General features: G+C 42.8%; 3 protein-coding genes across 4 annotated transcripts; 2 read left to right on the top strand and 1 right to left on the bottom strand.

Annotated features, from left to right (window-relative positions):
- Window positions 1–1,135: 1,135 nt before the first annotated feature.
- Window positions 1,136–3,449, top strand: LOC4350680 (protein AUXIN RESPONSE 4). Its single transcript, XM_015759771.3, has 2 exons — window positions 1,136–2,376; window positions 2,977–3,449. Exons 1-2 carry the CDS (start codon window positions 1,219–1,221, stop codon window positions 3,091–3,093), a joined length of 1,275 nt encoding a protein of 424 aa, XP_015615257.1. The 5' UTR covers window positions 1,136–1,218; the 3' UTR covers window positions 3,094–3,449.
- Window positions 3,450–3,619: 170 nt separating this feature from the next.
- LOC4350679 (uncharacterized protein At3g49140) lies at window positions 3,620–6,448 on the bottom strand. 2 transcript variants are annotated; one of them, XM_015759770.3, is made up of 11 exons: window positions 6,121–6,448; window positions 5,860–6,019; window positions 5,538–5,640; window positions 5,322–5,389; window positions 5,061–5,216; window positions 4,825–4,953; window positions 4,625–4,742; window positions 4,441–4,535; window positions 4,172–4,324; window positions 3,986–4,081; window positions 3,620–3,808 (listed from the first exon to the last, which is right to left on the bottom strand). In XM_015759770.3, the coding sequence occupies exons 1-11, from the start codon at window positions 6,312–6,314 to the stop codon at window positions 3,707–3,709; spliced, it is 1,374 nt and encodes a 457-aa protein (XP_015615256.1). In that variant the 5' UTR covers window positions 6,315–6,448; the 3' UTR covers window positions 3,620–3,706. The 2 variants fall into 2 exon arrangements, with proteins under 2 accessions (XP_015615256.1, XP_066161320.1); XM_066305223.1 differs by having other exon boundaries at window positions 5,322–5,426; window positions 6,121–6,426.
- A 1,877-nt stretch (window positions 6,449–8,325) lies between these two features.
- Window positions 8,326–21,039, top strand: LOC4350677 (transportin MOS14). The gene is made up of 21 exons (XM_015762020.3): window positions 8,326–9,051; window positions 9,131–9,214; window positions 9,330–9,389; window positions 9,929–10,057; window positions 10,385–10,446; window positions 10,585–10,641; window positions 11,293–11,413; window positions 11,658–11,789; window positions 12,277–12,357; window positions 13,103–13,216; window positions 13,681–13,760; window positions 13,838–13,973; window positions 15,092–15,241; window positions 16,183–16,268; window positions 17,195–17,382; window positions 17,467–17,559; window positions 17,995–18,182; window positions 18,291–18,402; window positions 19,013–19,170; window positions 19,449–19,565; window positions 20,072–21,039. The coding sequence occupies exons 1-21, from the start codon at window positions 8,371–8,373 to the stop codon at window positions 20,300–20,302; spliced, it is 3,060 nt and encodes a 1,019-aa protein (XP_015617506.1). The 5' UTR covers window positions 8,326–8,370; the 3' UTR covers window positions 20,303–21,039.
- The last annotated feature ends 784 nt before the right edge of the window (window positions 21,040–21,823 follow it).

Here is a 21,823-nt window from a genome sequence, read left to right as displayed (position 1 = left end):
CCATATCTATGCCTTACGGACATAGATAACCTAGTGGGTACCTGATGGGTTTTTAATAACATAATGAATAATATCTCTATAAATAGATAACTGAAGTAGCAACGCAATTAACTAGCATGCGCGAGGTCACGGCGACGGCGGAGGCGCTCCAGTTCGCCATGGACGAGATGGGAGACGACGACGAGCGCGCGAACAAGGCGGCGCTCACGTTCGCCCTGCTCCGGGCCTGTTTAGATTGTTGCTAAAATAAACCTTACCAAATTTGTTAAAATTTTGGCAAGTTGTCAATATTGCTAAAGTTTTGACAGAATTTCTTATGTATTTACTAAATTTGGCAACAAACTAAACAAAGATATTTATTTTGATAACTTTACCAAAAAAAATGATATGGTTGAAAATTGCATCAATATGAACAGCCCCTCCATGAGAACGCGCCTTGGCAAGCACTGCGGCCTTGCGCTATTCACCTCCAACATGAACCGCTACGGAGACATGGCCACCAAGGCCACAGATAAAAGTAGATTTATCTGATATTTTGAAGCAACTTTTAAATAGAAAATTTTTACACAACACATATCGTTTAGCAGTTTGAAAAGCGTGCGACGAGTATCTAAATTTTCATCCATTTCTTTTAGAGGAAACGAAGGGTACCATGGATTTTAAACCGCATTAATTCACATATCCTAAGGTTATTAATTCACATATCCTAAGGTTGTGTTTAGTTCACACCAAAATTGGAAGTTTTGTTGAAATTGGAACGATGTGACGGAAAAGTTAGAAGTTTATGTGTGTAGGAAAGTTTTAGGCTATGTTTAGTTCACACCAAAATTGGAAATTTGGTTGAAATTGGAACAATGTGACGGAAAAATTGGAAGTTTGTATGTATAGGAAAGTTTTGATATGATGAAAAAGTTGAAAGTTTTGATATGATGGAACTAAGCACATCCTTAATGTGATGGAAAGTTTGAAGAAAAACTTTGAAACTAAACACGGCCTAATTCCAATTATCTGCAAGTGGGCCCCATGCCAACTAGTAGTACTAGCAAACTCGATCTCAAGTGTGGACTGGGTCACTGGGACCAGGAGGCTTCACTCTGTCACTCAAAAGGGAGGAAACCCCCTACCTTTTCCCAGCAACCCAGCAGCCTTTCTTCTCAGTTCTCACTCCCCTCCAGGCCTCCACTCCACCCTGTCGGCGATCGAGCCATCCATCCACCGATGCCGCCCGCCTCCGCCGCCGCCGGTGACGGCGCGGCGCCCGACCAAGAGCCGCCCCCGAGCCCCCCACCCCCGCCTCCCCCTCCCCCGCCGCCTCGACCGGCGCCCTCCCTCGCCTCCGCGCTCCCCTTCTGGTTCTACCTCACCGCCGCCGTCTCCCTCCTCGCGCTCCTCCTCCCCCACCTCCTCCCTTCCTCCTCACCCCCACCCCCTCTCCCCTCTCTCCTCCGCTCCCACGCCTCGGGCGGCAGCGTCCTCAAGCTCCATCCGGGCCCCGACCTCTTCGCCGTCACCTCCAAACCCACCACCACCGCCGCGGCGCACCGCCCCGCTGTCCTCGTCCTCCCCGGCCTCGCCGCCGGATCCTTCTCCTTCCGCCACGCCCTCCGCTCCCTCTCCTCCCGCGGCCTCCTCGCCGCGGCCGTCGACCTCCCGGGGCAGGGCATGTCGCCGCCCTGCGACGCGCCGCCGCCGCCGCCTCCAAGCAAGAGCGCCTTCCGCGAGATCATGGACCGCGGCGTCTTCCACGCCTTCGAGCACCTCGTCGAGACGGGCGAGGTGCCGTTCCAGGAGCCCGCCGCCGCGCCGGAGCCGCCGTCCCACGCCCGGCTCTACGCGCCCCACGAGGCGGCCGCGTCCGTCGCCCGCGCCGTGGACGCGCTCGGCCTCGGCGCCGCGCCGGTGCACCTCGTGCTCCACGACTCCGCGCTCGTGGCCGGGGCCGCCTTCGTGTCGGCCAACCCGGCAGCAGTGCGGAGCGTCACCCTGGTCGACGCCACGGCCGTCCTGCCGGCGTTCCCCGTGGCGGTTCTCGGCGTGCCGGTGCTGGGGAGCATGGTGGTCCGGGTGCCGGCATTGTTCAGGGGACTCCTGCGGCTGTGCTGCGCGCGGGAGATGGGCGCGGAGGTGGCCGAGGCGCACCGTGCGGCGATGCGAATGGAGGGGAAGAGGGATGCAGTGTTTGAGTCATGGAAGGCTCTGAATCAGAGCTTTGATCTGAAGGAGTGGAGGGGCTCTTTGGAGGCAGTGAGGAAATTGCCGATGATGGTGCTGTGGTCGGGTTCTTGGACTGATAGGTGGATCGATGAGGGGAAGAAGGTGGTCGCGGCATTGCCGGATGCCAAATTCGTCTACCATTCCGGTGGTCGATGGCCTCAGGTCAGTGTGATGGTTTCCTTTTTCATAATCAATTCAAAATGTAGAGAGTGTTTAGCATTGTGCTGAATGTATAGCTTAGCTGATGTAGAGGTTCAGACTACAGACAGTCATGCAAGATTGCTTGGGCAGGTTGGCCTTCAAGCTCTACTTTAAGTTAACTAGTGATTTACTATGCATCATACCAATGTCGCTGGTCTGATACAGCTCACCATGATCCATCATGTTTTGTTAAGAATTAGTAGCACAAGCATCAGGTGTCCATTGGCTAAGGATGCAAATAATCTCTAGAACGGAGCAGTACTCAACACCCATCGTCTCATTGCAAACATCAAGACCAGCTAACTGAATAATTCACCTTCTCACTTATTTGGCTGCCCATATTATTCTCATATCATGTGTTGATTCCCTGCTATAAGGGATCCTTATTTAACTAAAGCCAGTTTTTTAGGTACTTCTATACAGGAAGTCATCATTACTGCTATTTTAAGTCTCCATTTATGTTCATGCATTGGTGTATATGAAGTTCTTGTGTAGCTAAGTTGCAAATTGAGGTAATGAGAGTATGGTGATAATATTATTCTCATTACTTTGGAATTCCAGGAGGATGCGTATGATGAACTCTCGGAGCTGATAGCAGAGTTTGTGACATCATTACCAACATCTGTGCGGTCGCAGCATATTGACCAATCTTCTGAACAAGCAACAGCTCAAGAGTAATCAAGTTGTACAAGATTCATCCCCATGGTTCAGCATTAAGGTTGTGTGTTTGGAAATGCCTGTGGGCATATGTTTTCCTAACCTTCATAGATCCTGCTGTTAGAAGGAAATATGTACCTATCTGTGGTTACATCCTTTTCGTTTCCCCACTTCATGTACCACTCCTTCAGGAATTGCTGAACAAATGAACCCGTAGAGCCTTCGGTTTTTCAGGTGATGCTGACTACTTGACTAGTGTAACTTGAGACTGACTCGCTCAAGAAGAATTTGTGTACAATTTGGTTCACACAAACCATCTAATGTTACATTGCTTTGCTGTTCTCTGGATTATAAATTGACTACTGAACTTGCTGGCACGTCTTATTTGTATCGATTGCCATCCAAATATTCAGAGGCTCCTACAGTGCTTCTCTTATCTGTGCTTTCCTCAACAGGTCTAAAGAATTTTGAAATACTTTGGTAGATTGATACATAAAATCAATCTACAATGACACAAAACTGGAATCTAAAAATTCTACCCCATGGATAAATGGAAGAAAAAGGACATGTGGCATATATTTTATTTTAGCTAGTAATTCCTACCAAATGAATAAATTATCTCCTCCGAATTACATCAAGACTCTTTCTGTCTAGTTTGTGGTGACTGTCCCTCTTGCTGTATCCTAGGAAACAGAAGTTCGTGTATTTGCTTCTCTGCACCAAACTCTGAAGTGGCCTGCAGTGCAGAACATTCGGAAGCACATGAGGATGAAAATTCAGATAAAATCTGTTGGAGTGGTTCAGCTGAGAATGTAAGCAGTTTTATTCGTCAACGCATAGATGCTGGTTTCCTCCTTGTAGAAAAGGGTACTGGTTTCCTGCAATTTTGTTCATACTGAAAGCTGATACTGACCTTTGCAGGGAACGCAAATCTCAGTGTCTGCACTTGTGTTCCTGAGCACACTCTCAAGTCAAACCCAAGGCAGTCCACTCCAATGACAGCTGCCTCCTGTGGAAATATTACATTTACAGTGATGACCCAACATTAGCAGGCATTGTACTTCCTCCATAATGTTCAGCAATCTGAAGAAATTTGTACCTCTATTTGGATGGCCTTGCACCTCCAGCAGAGTGATTTCAGAGCCTGGCTTATCTTGTCTCCACCAGCTCTCAAGCGCGATATTATGTTCGGTGCAGAATGCGCAATGATATCTGGCCTAGCTTTCCGGTATTCCCCTATCTTTACCTTTGGCTACAAGGAATTCAAGCATGAAAACAATTTTACTAAATAGAAATTCACAGTACATTGTTCATTATTCATAGACTGAGGATAAATAGAAATACCATATCAAAATGAAAGAACTATACCTCAGTTCCATATGCAGTGATCAGCTCAATGCTCAGAACCTCAACCTTGAAAAATGTAGCACCACTCTCCTTGTTATCTTTCCGTGGTTCATCATCTGTACAAATTACAGAAACCTGTCAAAATCCTATGTTCCAGAAATCCTATGAATATAAGATACATTTCTGAGTTCATAGCAATTGCTACTTGATAAATGCCTTGAAACCATGGTGCTCTCTTCAGCAAAGGCTGGTCTCAGTTGACCCTCAACAACAAGGCTTGCAGGTGGTCTGTCCAACCAGTCTATACTAGACTTGGTTGAGGTCTGCACGTACAAGTGAAGAACATGATGCTTGAACAAATCATGGCAACTAAAATGACAGATGCTAAAATTCTGAGTCAGATACCTCTGCAATCATCCTTGCAAAGTACAATGGATGGCAGGAATTCATGGTTTCTAGATCTGTCCATCTAGGCAGATCTTCGTCTTCTCCATCCTCATCGCCATCGTCGTCATCGACTGCAAACACACCCTCCTGCAATGTTTTCAGAGATGCAGCAGTGTCAAGGAAAATCCAATCACCAATTGCAATTGGCAAAGTAATCAAGAACCCTGAATTTCCTGAGAAGGATTTTTCATCACCCCATCAAAGTCATCGTCAAAGTCACTCTCCTCATCATCCGAGTCGTCATCATCATCGTCGTCGTCATCGTCTTCTTGAGCAAACTCAGTCGCAGATGCCGCTGCCAGATCCAAGTCAGCAAAGACCTGAGTGTTGTCAAGCCCTATGATAACATGCTACAACCATGAACCATCATCCAAAACAAGAATTCAGTATACAACGAAGATAAAAATTCAGAAACAAGAACGAAAACCGGGGAAAAAAAAGGGCGTAATCGTCACCGCAGTCTTGTCGTCTCCCATGATGCTCTCCAGGAGGGCGTCGTCGTTGTCGACCTCGAAGTAAATATCTGATGAGAGCAGATTGCCACACATCACAGCATGCAGCTTCAAGAACAAAATTAACAGTGTCTCCAGCAAAAGTCACAGAGAAGGAGCTAAGCTAAGCTAGCTAGCTGCATCAAAGCATCAGCTCAAGCATCCGGTTTTCTCGCATACCTCCGTTCTCATCGGTGAGGTAGGGGAACTCCGGCAGGATGATCCTCTCGTGCACGCCCTCGTCGATCAGCGTCGAGATCATCACCGTCGCCTTGCTGTTCACCTGCATTTTGTTCCACTGATTTCTTGGTGAAAGCTTGAAGAAGAGTGATGGTTGGTTGTCACCAGGCAATGGCCGTCCGGCCGGTTGCGTTGTGTAACAAAAACTCTGCTTTCTTCTAATACATTGACGCGCAATCTTTTTGCGCGTTCACGAAAATGAAGAGAGTGATGGAAGAATTTTATGAAAAAATTTTCAGATAATTTTGTGTTATGTGTAGACCTCGACGATGGTTCGTGCGGACTCGGCGTCGGTGAGGTGGGCGGGCTCGCCGTCGTCGACCTGGAGCTTCTCGGCGATCTCCTCGAACGGGTGGTAGCGGCCTCTCCCCGGCGGCAGCTCGTCCATGTGGTCCTCCGGCGTCGCGGCGCCGCCACCGGCCCTGCATTATTACTCGCCGCCATGAAACTAACTCTCTGCTAGCTCATGCTCAAGCTCAACTCTACAATAAACGCCGGCAATGGCAGCATCGTCGACGCGTACCAGCAATGGTGGCTGCGGCGGCGGCTGCTCCGGCGCGCTTTCCCATTGCCCCACCAGGATCGGCACCGGCGTGGCAGCGAGAGCTGGAGCTGGGCAGTGAAGCGGGTGGTGGTGGTGGCTCTTGTCGTCGCGGCGAAGAAGCTAGAGCTAGACGACACCGGCGCTGCTGTGGCAGTTGCCGCCGCCAGAAGCATGGTGTACCATGGAAGGGGGGAGGGTGGCCGGCGGCGAGCGGCGGAGCTGATGGGGAGAGGAGGAGGAGGAGGAGATAGTTATTTGTGGAGAAGATAGTTTCCCAGCGCGCCTCTCACTTCCTATCCCGAACTGAAGCTTTGACGCGAATAATGCCACAGGATGAGAAGCGGAGCGGCTTCGCTTCTTGGGCCGAGTTGGGCCGGCAGTTGTTTTATCTGATGGTACAAGTCTAATTTCTATCCTATTTTGACCACCCTCCACCAAACTTTTGAAACCGGTGTCATTTGACTCTCTGAGCGGTTTTGAGAGTGGTTTTTGCTGATGTGGCTCGCTGATCCGGTCTAACCAGCTGACTCAGCATGTAGGACCCGCATGTCAGTGTCACATTTTCATCTCCCTCTCTTTCTTTTCTCTTTTCCTCCTCTTTCTAGCCCGGCTTTGCAAGGTGGTCGGCGAGCATGCTCACAAGAGCCCTTTCCCGCCCTCCCGGAGCAGGCGAGCAGCCACAAGCTCGGCTCCACCAGTGAACGAGCATCCCTCCTGTGGTTAGACGGAAGCGGCAATCCAGATTCGTATGATCCTAGCGGATGCGGAGCATGATGGTGGTCAATGTTGATGACGAGGCTGTTAGCTCAGATAGGGTTGGCAATTCAGGCTCGGGTACTAGCAACGCTCACGACCAGATGAGGTGACTGGAATAGGTGAGGGATAGGGCGCCGATGCCCACAACGGTGGTTGACTCCATGAACGGCGAACTAGAGCAGGTGAGGATGAGGTTGTCGTATGCCTCAACCACCACGCTCCCTATCCCGCGAAGAGGAGGAGAAGCAACTTCAGTGATGAATCAGATCCCACCCGCACCGAGCTCCGCTCCTCTGACCGCCATGAGCTCTAAGACCACCTCTGTCGCCACCGTCAGCGTAGAAGAAAGTTGGAGCTGCTTCGTAGGGCCGTCCGAGGCTAGAAAATTTTCTTCTTTTTTTTTAAAAAAAATCAAAACATAAAATTTTCAAATCAGGGTTCAGCGGTTTTCTTAGTTTTTGTGAGAACCATATGAAAACTACTTACAAATATGTTCAAATTTGGTAAAAATTTCAAAATTCAACTTGAATTTTTGAGGTTAACCGAGAAACACTCTGTTTGTGTTCTCAATCCAGGAAGTCCGGTTTCCAAAAAACCAATTGATTTTCAGCGTTTTTGTAAACCTAGGGACTGCCCGCGGAAATTTTGTGATATCATACAAATTTTCCTAGTAGCCTTAGAGACTAATCCAGCTGATAATTCGCGGTGATAATCTGACTTTAGCTTTCTCAAAAGGTTACAGAGGTAGCAACTTTGCTCCAAGCAATTGTTCCCTCCAATCAAATTTTACGACAAAATTTGGTCAAATTTTTACTAAATCTAACAAGTGCAAGACATCACGATAGTAGTGTTTTTGAAAGACAAATCTCTACACATATAATTATTTTGGCTCTGTTCATTCCAGGGTGATAGGGGAGATTGAGTCTCGTTTTCCACGCGCACGCTTTTCAAACTACTAAACGGTGTGTTTTCTGCAAAAAAAATTTCTATAGGAAAGTTGCTTTAAAAAATCATATTAATCCATTTTTGAAATTTAAAATAGTTAATACTTAATTAATCATGAGCTAATGGCTCACCTCGTTTTACGTATCTTCTCAATCTCTTCAATTCCCTTCTCCTCAAACACACCCTTTGTTTTTATACGGGCAACCAACGGCCACCACCTCGCTGTACGACTTTTTTCCAAATTTAAATTTTGAAAATCTGAAGCAAAGACCAATCAAACAAATCCACATTAATGCACTGGCTAGTGGGGCCACCAACCCCGTCGTACTCTCCGGAAAATGACCCAAAAAAGGAGTAAAAAAAAAGGCGAAACGAAAAAAAAAAAGGAAAAAAAAATCGCATCCCACCCAACTCGCTCATCCGTGCGCTGCCTGCCACTCGGCCCAATCCCCTCCGTCCCCTCCTCCCCTCCCCCTTCTCCCCAACCGAATCCACGCGCCCCACCTCGCCGCCGTCGCCGCCGCCGCGATGGACGCGGAGGCGTCGGAGCTGCGGGCGAGGCTCGCCGCCGCGGTGCACGCGCTCAATCACGGCGGCGGCGGGCACCACGACCCGTCGGCGCGGCTCGCGGCCAACCAGTGGCTCCTCGCGCTGCAGCGGTCGCCGCAGGCGTGGGGGGTGGCGACCTCGCTGCTGGCCGCGCCGCCCCCGGGCCACCCGCCCCCGCCCGCCGACCTGCTCTTCTTCGCCGCGCAGATGCTCCGGAGGAAGATCCAGTGCCCCCCCGCCGCCGCCGGTGGTTGCCCCACGCCGCAGGAGGTTGCCCACCTCCTCGACGCGCTCCTCCTCGCGGCGGGGCGGTTCTGCCTCGGCCCGCCGCGGCTGCTCACGCAGATCTCCCTGGCGCTCGCGGCGCTGGCGCTCCGCGCCGAGGGCGGGGTGGACGGCCTCTTCGCGCGGATGCGGCACCTCCCCGACCCCGCCGTGATGGAGCTGCTCACTGTGCTCCCCGAGGAGGTCGTGCAGGACCAGAGCGGGGACACCGGGGTGGACGCCGCGGCGCGCTGCAGGTTCACCCGCGAGCTCATGGCGCACGCGCCCGCCGTGCTCGAGTTCCTCCTCGCCCAATCCGAGAACACCGCCGCCGCCGCCGACGGGGTCCCCCTCCACGAGCGCAACCGCAGAATCCTGCGCTGCCTACTGAGCTGGGTACGCGATTCCACGGCTCACCCGCGTTCGCGTCTCGCCGCTCGATCATAAGGCTAACAGAGGCGACAACGTTTTGCAGGTCCGCGTGGGATGCTTCTCGGAGATGCCGGCGGCGGCGCTCGCGGCTCACCCACTTCTCACCTTCGCGTTCAACTCGCTGCAGGTAGAAACAAGCAGTCACCCTCAGTTCTTTATAAGCTCATAAAAGTGTACTTTGAAGGACAAGTTTGTGCATTCACGTCCTCACATTTTGCTTTGTTGTCATCTGACTAATGAAGGTGTCCTTCTCGTTTGATGTGGCCGTAGAGGTTATGACCGAGCTTGTCAGTCATCACCAAGTAAGTTCTGATTGCTGCATAGTGCCTCACTTCATTGCTGCAGCCAACTGATGATCAGTAACTTATTTCTATCTGGTGGCTGCATGCTTTTTCGATTGAGTTGGACTGTTGGACTTGTTAGTCACTTAGCCTGTCCCAAGTTGTCACTTATCGGTTGGCCCTAATCTTCTGTTTGATGTCATGCATTTCTGTTGTATGAAAATGTAACATTTGAGGTTTGCCATGGAATAGTTTGCACGATTGAGTTTGCTCTCTTCTGTTTGTGTCAAGACACCAATTTGATTAAACTAAATCAGAGTTCATTTCAGTTTACATTTTAATAATGTTCAACCTAAGCTGCTAGTTAATGTAGTTATATTTTGCCTCAGATATCTACATGATGTGAATATTATGACTAGAAGAGTTGCAATGCCCGTCCTGCTCCTCATTTATTTTCTCAGACAATGACTAGAAGCATGACTGCTGTTCCCCTTGTTGAATTTGTTGATTAATTCAATACAGTTCCACTAATCTTGATGCGTGCCACTTTTTGGTTGTAGGATCTACCTCAGGCATTTCTAAGTAAAATGCCATATATTAGAGAAGCTCTTCTTCTGCCAGCTCTTGCCAACAGAAGCGAGAAGACTATTGCTGGTCTTGTTTGTTTGATGTGTGAAGTTGGTCAGGCAGTAAGTTGTCTCACCTGGTGGTTGTACTGCAGTGTCATATTTGCAACCTATCTATGTTGCATTTCTGTTACTCAAAATATTCCTCCATTCATTGTTCTACTATCAAGTTGAAGTGAATATTAGACCTCTACTGTAGTTAAGTTAGTGAAATAACTGAATTAACTGTCATGTATTTCCTGAAATCAGCATTTTAGTAACGGCTCAGAGAATGAACCTGAGAGAAATTCCAATGTGAAATAGAACACACCTTATATGCATAATCACATTGCATTGTTTTCTAAGTGTGAGACTGTTGAATATAAGCTGATAACCGTTGAACTTTCTTAGGCACCTGCTTTGGTTGCAGAAGGGAGTGTTCAAGCACTTGCTCTTGCCGATGCACTTTTGAGGTCAATCTATTGAATTGTTTGTGGTACTTTTCTTTGAGTTTTTAAGTTGCACGTTTCAATGTTTCAAATGATGCTATTCTATAGTTCAGTTCACTTTATTACCTGTTGTGATCCTGATGAGTTTTATCCTCAACACAGATGTGTAGCCTTTTCTAGTGATGATTGGGAGATTGCAGATTCAACCTTGCAATTTTGGTAATAATGTCTATGTCTTTGCTTTGTTTCATTTTCATGAATCACAAGCTCTTCTTCTGATTAATTACAAGTATTAGTTTTTCGGAAACATATTATTCCCGTATTATTTTCTTTATGTTTGTGTTGCGATGTATTCCTGCATCTTGTCTATGTGGAAATTTAGGATGGCTGGGTTGCTGATGAGCATATTCCGTAACCTTGTGGTCGTGTGGGGGGTTTAGAAGGTCTAGGAGTATCACAAGATTTTTGGTGTTCGACTGGAATCTACGTACAAACTTTCTCAAAGGACTTGTGATTACCATACTTCAGGACCGGATTTAATAAAAACACTGTAACCTGATATGCCTATGGTCCTTCTAGCTATGTCTGACTTTGTTTTTCTTGTCATGGTCCCCTCATTGCAATCTCATTGAGAGTTAAAACACATGCTTTTACATATATTTTTGGATCATATAAGCATCAATGATAAGGCAACTACTCCCTCCAGTTAAAAAAAATGACTAGAGGGAGTATTAGATAATACAAGTGTGCAGATTTGAATTCCAATATTCCATTCTGTACTTCCAGAGTAGAGCTAAAATCGTACTACTAACTTTTCTTTCATGTCTGTAGTCAATTAAGTATTTATACTTGTGCGTTGAAACTTTGCAGGTGCAGTTTAGCACATTTTATACTTGATAGTGATGCACAAACAGAAAAAAGGAATGCTGCACAAGAGATATTTTCCCCTGTGTTTTCTTCACTGCTTGATGCACTTCTTTTTCGTGCTCAGGTTTTTTCTCCTTTTCCCATGAATTCATTTATTTATTTTCTAATGATCAACTGAAAGTACTATCTTACAAAATTGTGCATGTGGTCACAATTTTTATACTTCAGAATTCAGATTGGTTGCAGTTCCTTATCTGTACACTAAAGTAGAAATTCCAATTTTGCTTTTCGGTATATCCAATTCATTTAAACCCAAATTTGTAAATCCATCCACTTTTTAATGCCTTGTTTTATCTGATAAACCATAGATTGACACTGATGAACATGGCACTGATGGGGAATTATGCATACCTGATGGACTAGCACAGTTCAGAATGAACTTGGAGGAGCTTCTTGTTGATATTTGCTTGCTTCTAGGTGCTCCTGCATATATTAATAAGGTATGTGGTTTATTGCTGAAAGATTCCTCATATTCCATGTCTGGGGAGAAAAGATTGTAATTTGCAGAAGTGGTGGTATCTTTAGACATCCAATAACCGTATTTATAAGCTAGATATGCAATAGTATGATGTAGATATGTTATGCACCATTGTTCCAAATAAACACTATTTACAACTATACTATTGCATATATATATGAATGTACTAAAAATAGAAAACACAGAAATAAACCATATGGTTCTGAAAATCTGAACCTTCTTGGTATTTGCTGCAGCAAACAAATACCCTTATGGTTTCTGTAATATTTATACTGCCCTATGTGCTGGTCTTGAAATCGATTTATTAAACTTCTACATATTGCTTCTAATATCTTGATACGTGGGATACTTTTGAGCCCCTTTTGTGACAATTATTTTAGATGATTTTATTACACTCCCCTAGTGAGACCATTATGGCGATTAACTTTGAACTATGTTTTTGTATGCAGCTTTTTTCTGGTGGATGGGGTTTGGCTAGCCAATCAATTCCTTGGAAAGAGGTAGAAGTTCGAATGTATGCACTTAGCATGGTAAGTGCCTCATATCTTTTGGTATACTTGTTGATAATTAAGATCATTCAGTAAAGTTGCTTACTACTAGATAAGATGGAAATGCAATTTCATCATTATGTCCATTAGACCATTATGTTGATACTTATCAAGGTTGAGATCTGAAAAGTTTGTGTCGCTTAATATCACCCAGGTGCCCAAAATGTTACCACCTGTTTGAAGGTGTTGATGATTCTTAGGTTGATCGCCCATAGGTTGTCACTTAAGTTGTCAGCCCATAGGTTGATCGCTTATCTGTAATTCTATATAAATATGAAAGTATAATGTGCATAATGGCAAGAATAATCTTACTGATGGGTTTATTAGGCTTGTACACTAGCCCCACAGAAAGCCCTAGTTCACAATACTGCCTATGAGGCTATGACCACAAAAACTTTTGCCACTTGAGACAATGTATGGGCAGAACAATTACATGCATAGAAAATTGCCTATCTTACTATGCAAATATCTTGGACAGTTAGCTTTTGACAAACTTGGTAATAACATATGGCTGTCTATCAACTCTATCTTGAGCAAATTGTTATTTTGCTTGTGTTTCAGACTCCTGCCTTGTTGCTTTGCAAGTTAAATTTTCTCTTGTTCTGTTTCTTTGTTGATTGAAAATATGCGTGCTTGTTTGTCTTTGTGTGGTTGTCTGGTTGCACGTAAGCATGCAAGGAACCAGCATGTTAAATCTACGCCTTACTTGCAAGTTACTGAATTTCAGGTCGCTGACACAATTTTACAAGATGGAAGCCCCTTCGATTTTTCAATCATAATGCATTTTGTGAACATTCTGTCCAGCAGAGCACACAGCGAACTTAATGGATGCCTATCCTTGGTAAAACACTCAATATGCTTCCTATGATTGCTGTTCTATGAGTAAACTAGGCAAGTGCTGAGAAAAAAATACTGGCAGAATACAGCAAATCTTAATGGGTGAAACAAAACACGCAAGAGGACATATATATGTTGAAAATGGTTGATGTAGTTCTTTCCTCATGGACTAGTTTATTGCTACCCATGTTTATATAAAGACATCAGGCTAGCTCAATGACATGATATGCAAATATGCTAGAAAATAATTCTCATAGCAGCCACATTATCTACTTCTGAGAGTTTTTATTCCTTGGGTCCCATGTGTCATTCCATATTTTTGGAAGGTGGGAGGGCAATGAATTCTATCTGTATCAATATACCATCACTGTCACCAACAACAGACTTTTAAGTAGTACAGACAAATATGTTTATTTTATTGTATTATGTGAAGCTAAGCTTTTATTGTGGTTATCCTAACTGTTCCAGGTATACAAATCATTTGGTGATGTCATTGGTTCTTACTCAAAGTTGTTGGCATCCTCTCAAAGTAATATTAAACCATTACTGTAAGTGTTTTAAATATGTCATGAATTGAAACATTGCATTTATTCATCATACTTAATATATTTACCTTTACGGTCAGCCTGTTCTGTGCTTCAGGGATTTCAAAATCCATATCATCAAATGCTTGCTCATTAGCTTTGCGTAAACTTTGTGAGGATGGTTCTTCATTCATGAACGAGCCTCAGAATCTGGAAATTCTTTTCTGGATCAGTGAGGTAAATTGACTTGTACTTCAGTAGCTTTTATTTTTTACATGACATTTTTGGTTCGGGGTCGATGCTACTAATCTTAATTTAATATTGTTTTTCAAAAATGATAATTCAATTGAATGTTGAGTATGCTAAGCACTTACTCCTGTCCCAAAATAAATTAATTCCTAGCATCTTAAGAAAAAAATAGTAGTGAGGGATAATGACTAAAGTGACCCTCTTTAATAGGAAAGCAGTATTGGTGGGTGGGTAGGTAGCTAAGGGGTATTGAAGGGATAAAACTTCTCGATTTGTGGACCAAGGGTAGGTAAGAGGCTAGAAATCAAATTATATTGTGACAAATTTCAAACTCTAGAAATCAACTTATTTTAGGGACGGAGGGAGTAAGCTAGTACTCCCTCCATATTTTAATGTATGATGCCGTTGACTTTTTAACAAACGTTTGACCTTTTGTCTTATTCAAAAAATTTATGTAATTATCATTTATTTTATTGTGACTTGATTTATCATCAAATGTTCTTTAAGCATGACATAAGTATTTTTGTATTTACATAAAAAATTTGAATAAGACGAATGGTCAAACGTTGGTTAAAAAGTCAACAGCGTCATACATTAAAATACGGAGGGAGTATATTCTAGATGTATCACTCCAGGTTTTGGAAAGAATGCTGAAAATGATTTTGGATTGATTTGAATGGCATGTTTCCTTGTAGTCTGAATCGGGTTGAAAGTGCTATTTCTGATATCTTGGATTGCCTTATTCATCTTCTTCAAGGGCAAAATATGTTCACTACCCTATCAAACTATTAACCGAAGGCTGCTAAAAGAATCACTCAGGATAGTTTGGTTTTCAGGCACACATTCTTGATGCAATTGCAATATGACTGAAGAAAGATAAGAAAATTTTACTATCTAGAGAGAAATAATTTTGATTATTGTATGCTCTAGGATGGCAAAAGCTTTGTAGTGATGATTTCTTTGGCTGGTAGTTATATGTGCTGACAGCTTCATGCTAACATTGAATGATTTAATTTATGCGAACATGGCCTACCACATCACCCTCTACCTTTAACACTTAACTTATAAGTTGATTCTTTCTTTGGCAATTATATGCAATCTTATAGGGCATGGATGCGGGGAATCTGCGAATAGAGGATGAGGAAGAGATCATTACTGCAATTACACATGCTTTATGTTCTGTTCTTGACAAAGAGTTAAGGAAAAGTTCACTAGCAAGGTTACTTTGTTCCAGCTACACAGCAGTGGAGAAGCTTGTATGTACTCTCTCCCTAGTTCAGCCTTGGGCTTTCGTTGAAACAGAGGAATTTCATGGGTGGAACTAATTCCTGTGAAATTCCTGTAAAATTCTTGCATTTTAAAGGAGCCCGGAATGTTTGCTGATATTTTATTATCTTTATCACCATGATATCATCTAGAGAACCATTATGAACCTTTGTATTAGCTGTGTCCATGATAAGTCCTTGAATGAACCTTTAACTTTGTTGACAAAAGCTTAATGGTTCTTCCATATCTCTGTTGCTTTTCAGCAATGCCAGTGTTTATTTGCATCTGAATGTTTGTATTTTAGTAGTACACTAATGGCATCATATATCAGGTGAATCTCAATTGTGGTTTGTACGCTTTTATAAATTAGCCAAACATTCCTAGATGCACAGCATATTTGAACATGTGCACCTGCCACGTTTTTTTTTTGTGAAAATATGATTCACTGTATGAGTAGGACAATCTACATGTTCCCATTGCACTGCAACTTTTTTTTATTGCACATAACGATCATATTCTTGTGCATATATTTACAGGTGCACATGTCCCAACTTTCAACATCCAACATGTACACCAATGAATTTGTTTAGGATTCATTTTCCTGATATGCACTCCAGTACACAAGCCAGTAGTCCACAATGGTTGCTCATGAACTCTACTTCATAATTTTCTCATTTGTGTTCTGAGATGCTTTATTGTCCACTTAAATGCTTGTAAGATTATATTTTGCTTCTATTTGTGGACATTCCTAGTTAGTCGAAACATTATTTAGTTGATGGGATTTCGAGGACTATGATGCCATGAAGTTTCATGTGAAACATTCTCAAGTTATTCTTAATGGTTGCATATGAACTCTGCATGGACACATTCATGAATTTGACCATGACATCATCTAAAACTATTAATGTTGTCTTTTTGCTGTCCTTTACAGATTGACATAGACAGAGATCAATCTCTGCGTCAAAATCCAGCTGCTTACACAGAAGCATTGAACCTTGCTGTCCATGGTCTCTACAGGTGCTTAGCCTTTAAGTTCTTTCATTCTTACATTTTGTGGCCCCATTTTTTCTAGCAATATATATATTTTTGTATCTTCCACACTTTTCAATGATACTACTACACTTGACTAATTCAAGAATCAAGCATGTTAACGAAATGGTACTAAAGTTAGCAGTTTGAAGAAAAATAGTTTTTTGTACTGTAAATAATATAAATTTGATTAATATTGGTGCAATTTTCCGTTGTGTCAACATATTATAGACTATTCAAAGTCATAAACTATGCAAAGCCTCATGTTGAATGATATTTAATTGAAGTATAACTTAACTAATAACTACAACTTGAAGTACAAAGTTGTGCAGAAAGCGAGTATTTGCTTTTGGGGCGATCATCAAAAGAACATGCCAGCATAAATATATTCAATTGATGTATAAGTATCCAATCATATTACTTTTTGAACTATCCAGTGAAAGCTGTGCAGTATCACCAACTACATTCTAGCCAATAGAGATGAATAAATGCTATCTAGAGTCAGCTGCGCGGAAGAAAAATTGACTGTAAACATGAAACCACTTTGTTCTAGATTAACAAAAGGAGAGCAAAGCAAGTGGAGAAGCATCTCCTGTTGGTTGATGTTGATGTGATCTTTAATAAAAAGATGGCTTTACCATTTAGTTGGGAGTTATTTGGTTCTTGGAAAGGTGGATACTTTTACATCCTCCCACTTAGATCATTTATGGCAAGCTATAGAAAAAACAATATGATATGCTTTGACCGGATCATAGAATTTGACAGATAAAAGAACACAAGTAACAACCAGTCATTTTGAACCTATTTTTAAGGATATTGTATTTTGGGAGGGATTTTTGGATGCCGTGGAAGAAAATTAGAAACATGCTGTGATCTACAATGTAAGCAAATGAAAATGAAGTTTCCTTTTTCAGGATGGGTGCTCTATTTGGCCATTTGGCGACATCAATTACATCTAGTCTGATTGATGATGACACGGTTTTGGTTCTTCTTGGTATATTCTGGCCACTTCTTGAAAGACTTTCCCGATCATCTCATATGGAGAATGTTAGTTTATCTGCAGCTGCATGTCGTTCTCTTTCTTCAGCCATACATTCTTGTGGTAAGTTAAATGATACCTGCAATGCAAAATTTCAAGACTAATAGCATTAGATCGTTGTGCTGATCAAGCAATTGCATTTTACAGGACAACACTTCCAGATTTTGTTACCTAAAGTTCTGGAATGCTTATCAACAAATTTCTTACTGTTTCAAAGGCATGACTGCTTCTTAAGAACAGGTAAGAGGGTTTACATGTGTGCATATGTAATTTGCTTTCTGTTATTCAACTCTACAATGAACTTGCTAGTATTTTTACCAACATGCTAGCAGTTGCTGATTTACATGTACATTTGACTTGTGGTTTACTACCTACATCACAGTAATACATATGCTAGTACTCACAGGAATAGATTAATCCCATCTACATAGGTTTGCCTTTAATTAAAGCATTTGGGGACATCAATAGCTGCTATTTACCTGCCTTTGCTATGTACTTCTGATATATTTTTAGCCACCATCCCATGCTCTTAGAATATAATTTTTGAAGTATTTTGTAGCTTTACATTTACAAAACAATGCACAAGATAGGCTTAAAACACTAAGATACTACTGCAGCATCTTATTCAATATATTTGTGGACTCCACACTGCCTTGACATCAACGACATTTTCAGCTGCCAGTGTTATTGAAGAATTTGGTCACAAGGAAGAATATGTTGCTTTATGTGTCAGAACTTTCGAAGCACTTAGCTCCGCAGCTTCAATATCTACTTTGAATTCTTCTTACACATGTGATCAAGAACCTGATCTTGTTGAAGCCTATGCAAACTTTACATCCACATTTATTCGCTGCTGCCCAAAGGTGAATTTATTGTGTCTTATATGTTAAGGTGTTTTGGTTCATTGCTGCTGCATGATATGGATAGTGAGTCTGATAGTAGTTATCTGTGTTGATTGCATATATCATCAGGAAGCTATTGTCGCATCTGGCTCCCTGCTTGAGTTGTCATTTCAAAAGGCAGCTATATGCTCTACAGCAATGCACCGAGGAGCAGCACTTGCTGCGATGTCATATATGTCATGTGAGGATATCTATCCACCTTTATGTATATATTTTTTTCTTTATCAATTGAACACCTTTTTTCTTAGAGCATTTGTTTTTTTGTCATGGAATGTTAGTAAATTAGCCAGTTGCATAAAGGGGAAACAATGAATGCATACTGCTCATTCATTTCAGCAAAAAGGATAATGTCCTATTGGGCCTGTTGGTTTTTTAATTTAAAGAAATTTATTCCCCTGAGAAGATAAAGTATATGCAAAGAAAAATAATGCTTGGATTGTGGTCTACTGGTAAGCAATCATGTCAAGTTAGTGTTTTTCCCCTGCAAAGTCATGGATGCCTTTTCAGCTACTTTCTGGATAAGGTTTGTTACATTATTATGTCTGTTGGAACTAGTGTATCACTGTAATGTGAGTTGGTGGTAGAAAGCGTTATTCTTTTCATCACACTTATAATCCCTTTGGAGTTAAAAGATCTATTTGTACTTGCTGCACTGTTCATACCGTTTACATACCTTAATCTGTTACTGTGACATATGCTTCAGCATTCAGCTCAAGCTATTGCACTTGAAACATCGTGTAGCACCTAGTATATTTTTGTGCTCATTTGATCATTTGCCATGACACATGTAGGTTTTCTTGATGTTAGCCTCGCTGCTGCACTAGAATCTCGAGAGCACCCCTCTGATGGATCACCTGGTGTGGTGCTAGCTCAAATTTTGGCACGCTGCGGTGAAGGTCTCATGTCAAATGTACTTTATGCTCTACTTGGTGTATCGGCCTTGTCAAGGGTGGGTACAGTTTCAAAGAGCACCATCGTACCATTGCTTCCACACAATTGCTCCTATGCTTGTGCTTCAAAGGCCATCTTTTTACCTTTTCCCTCGCTTATGTTTGCACCCTGACCATAATGATTACTTGCTTAAAGTTTACTTTCTGTTGCTTTTCCAGTTTAGTACCATTGATCATATCTATGATTTGATTCTTTTATAAATATGGTCCACTCAGAGGGCAGGATATATGGCCATAGAGACTTTGCATGATATTCACATTTCTTTCTTTCCAACAGGTGCATAAATCTGCAACAATATTGCAGCAGTTGGCAGCAGTGTGCAGCCTCTGTGAGAGAACAACGTGGAAGGCCATTATTTCTTGGGATTCCCTTTGTCGATGGCTGCAATCAGCGGTACTGCATTTCTACAATAACCCCCTTGGTGTAATTGCGAAAGGAACCCTATGTGTTTTTGTTTATTTTTTTGTTCGTCTAACATCAAAGCATTAGAACACATGTCATGCATAAGGTTAGTAGTACTGTACATCAATCTTGAAAATCACGATGAACATGACGTGGATTTGCAAGAGGATCTGGGTCAAATATCATTTGAAAATTACAGATGATATTTCTGTTTATTTGATTTACATGATACACTAATTTTTAGTCACTAGAAATCATCAGTTTTCATCTACATACTAGCCATTAATCCATATATGTAGGATTGTAGGCAGACATTGTTGTCATGTCGGACTAGTAACAAGTACTGTTGACACCTGAACATTTTGAGCTACCTTCTGGTGTTTTGACGTGTTATATTCATTTGAAAAGTATTTCCGACTAATGTATTTTCTGCATGAAGCTTAACTTTGACGTGTTGCAACACCATCATGGGCTAACGTTTTTCCAATCTTGTCCAGGTGAAATCTATGCCCTCAGAGTACCTAAGGCAAGGGGAAGCTGAGATGATAGTTCCTTTATGGCTCAGCGTACTTCATGATGCAGCCTCAGACTATCTTCACAGTAGGACTGGTGATAATGTCAGAAACAACCATGCTTACATGCAAGGGAAAGGCGGAAGAACCCTTAAGCGTATTGTCAGGGACTTTGCAGAAAGCCATCGGAATGCCCCCATGCCCTGCCCTTCATAACGTGTTTGATGAAACTACCTCATGCGGATGGAACTGCCGCGATTAATAGTGTTGATTTTGGAGCTGTCAATGATCCCGGAGAGCTCACTGCTCACATGAGGATCTAAAGAGAGACCGTGTGGAGCTTCTGTCTGGCGTTACGGGTATATCACAATGCTGATACCAAAGGTTTGATCTCCACATATTCCATCCGTTATCTTTTAGCGGGATTAGGAGGTCGTTTGGTGCCTATTATGCAAAAGACCTGGTTTGGAGTCTGTTTCTCCTTTTGCATAGCGGCTGCAAGGGACAAGGTCACTCTGCAGACTAGTAGCTGCTCAGATTTGAGTGGGTCAGTATCCTCGAGGCCAATGACCGTTCTTCAAGTTGGAGTTTGCTATGCTATACTCTTGGAAACACATGGTTTAGCTGTGGCATACTCCAACATCTTCTGGTTTTTTGGGAAGCTGGGAACGAAGAGGTCAGAGGTGAATTTTATAGCTCTCTACACCCTCTTTTCACAACCCGTGCGATGTACAAAACATTCATCTGTATTCTGTCTCAAATTTTGAGTTCATTACCTAAGTTATATGTGGGCATGTCCGCATGTGATCAAAGCCATCAGCATGTCAAGTGAAATTTTGAGGGGTAAGATTTTGAGAAATGTATATATAATTGCTAGCTCATGAATCTCCCCTTTAAAACTAAATGGGGTTTGAAAGACTCATATAGATATTTATGTGGCCTCATTCGGATCAGATCTTGCATGCGATTTTCATGTTGAATGAGAAATGTGTAGTTAGTGTTGACAAACAAGAACAAACTCTGTTTATGTTCTCATCGTTAGACCCTGTGCAACCTGATGCCATACCACATTGAAAACACTTTTGAGAATGCTACGGTACTTTGACCTTTCGTTTTCACCCATTTGCTTATCTAATTCATTTCTTTGGGGTGGGGGGCATGGCATGCTAATCTCACGATTTCCATCATGTCGCAAGTAGCAGCACTGAAATTCAAGTATTATAACATCTATTGAATCATAACAACGACTTTATTTATAGAGACGAATTGAACACGGGAATATGACAATGTTCCAGTGTTGCTGTGGTAGGAATGCTGATTTGGGCTCCCATTCCTTTGTCAGGTGAATGCCAAACTGTTAACAGTTTTTTGTTTAAAGTTCGTAAACAATTCTTTCAAAAGAGATTAGGCAGGACATTTTGGCAAAATTTAAGCAAAAGATAAACGGCTCCCGAATCGCCCAAACGACCAAAATCCAAACGCCAAACCGGCCCAACCAGCCAGGCATGCAGGGCAGCAGCATCAGCAATCGCCTCTTCTGACGACCCAAATTAAAACCCTTAACCACCCATTAGCACCATCACCGCCAAATTAATTGCAGCCCTCCATGGCTAAGTTAGCTTATCTCCATGTCGTTTACCTCAAAAACTAAACAAGAAGAAGCAGTCGCACCCGCCAAGCGTCCAAGCAGGCGAGATCAAAATCCCAGCGATCGATCGATCTCCCCCCGGTTTAAAT

The sequence above is a fragment of the Oryza sativa genome, chromosome 11, assembly GCF_034140825.1.
Source record: "Oryza sativa Japonica Group chromosome 11, ASM3414082v1".
Lineage (NCBI taxonomy): Eukaryota > Viridiplantae > Streptophyta > Magnoliopsida > Poales > Poaceae > Oryza > Oryza sativa.
Note: the sequence above shows the minus strand (reverse complement) of the source record. Positions and strands in the feature narration are given on the sequence as shown.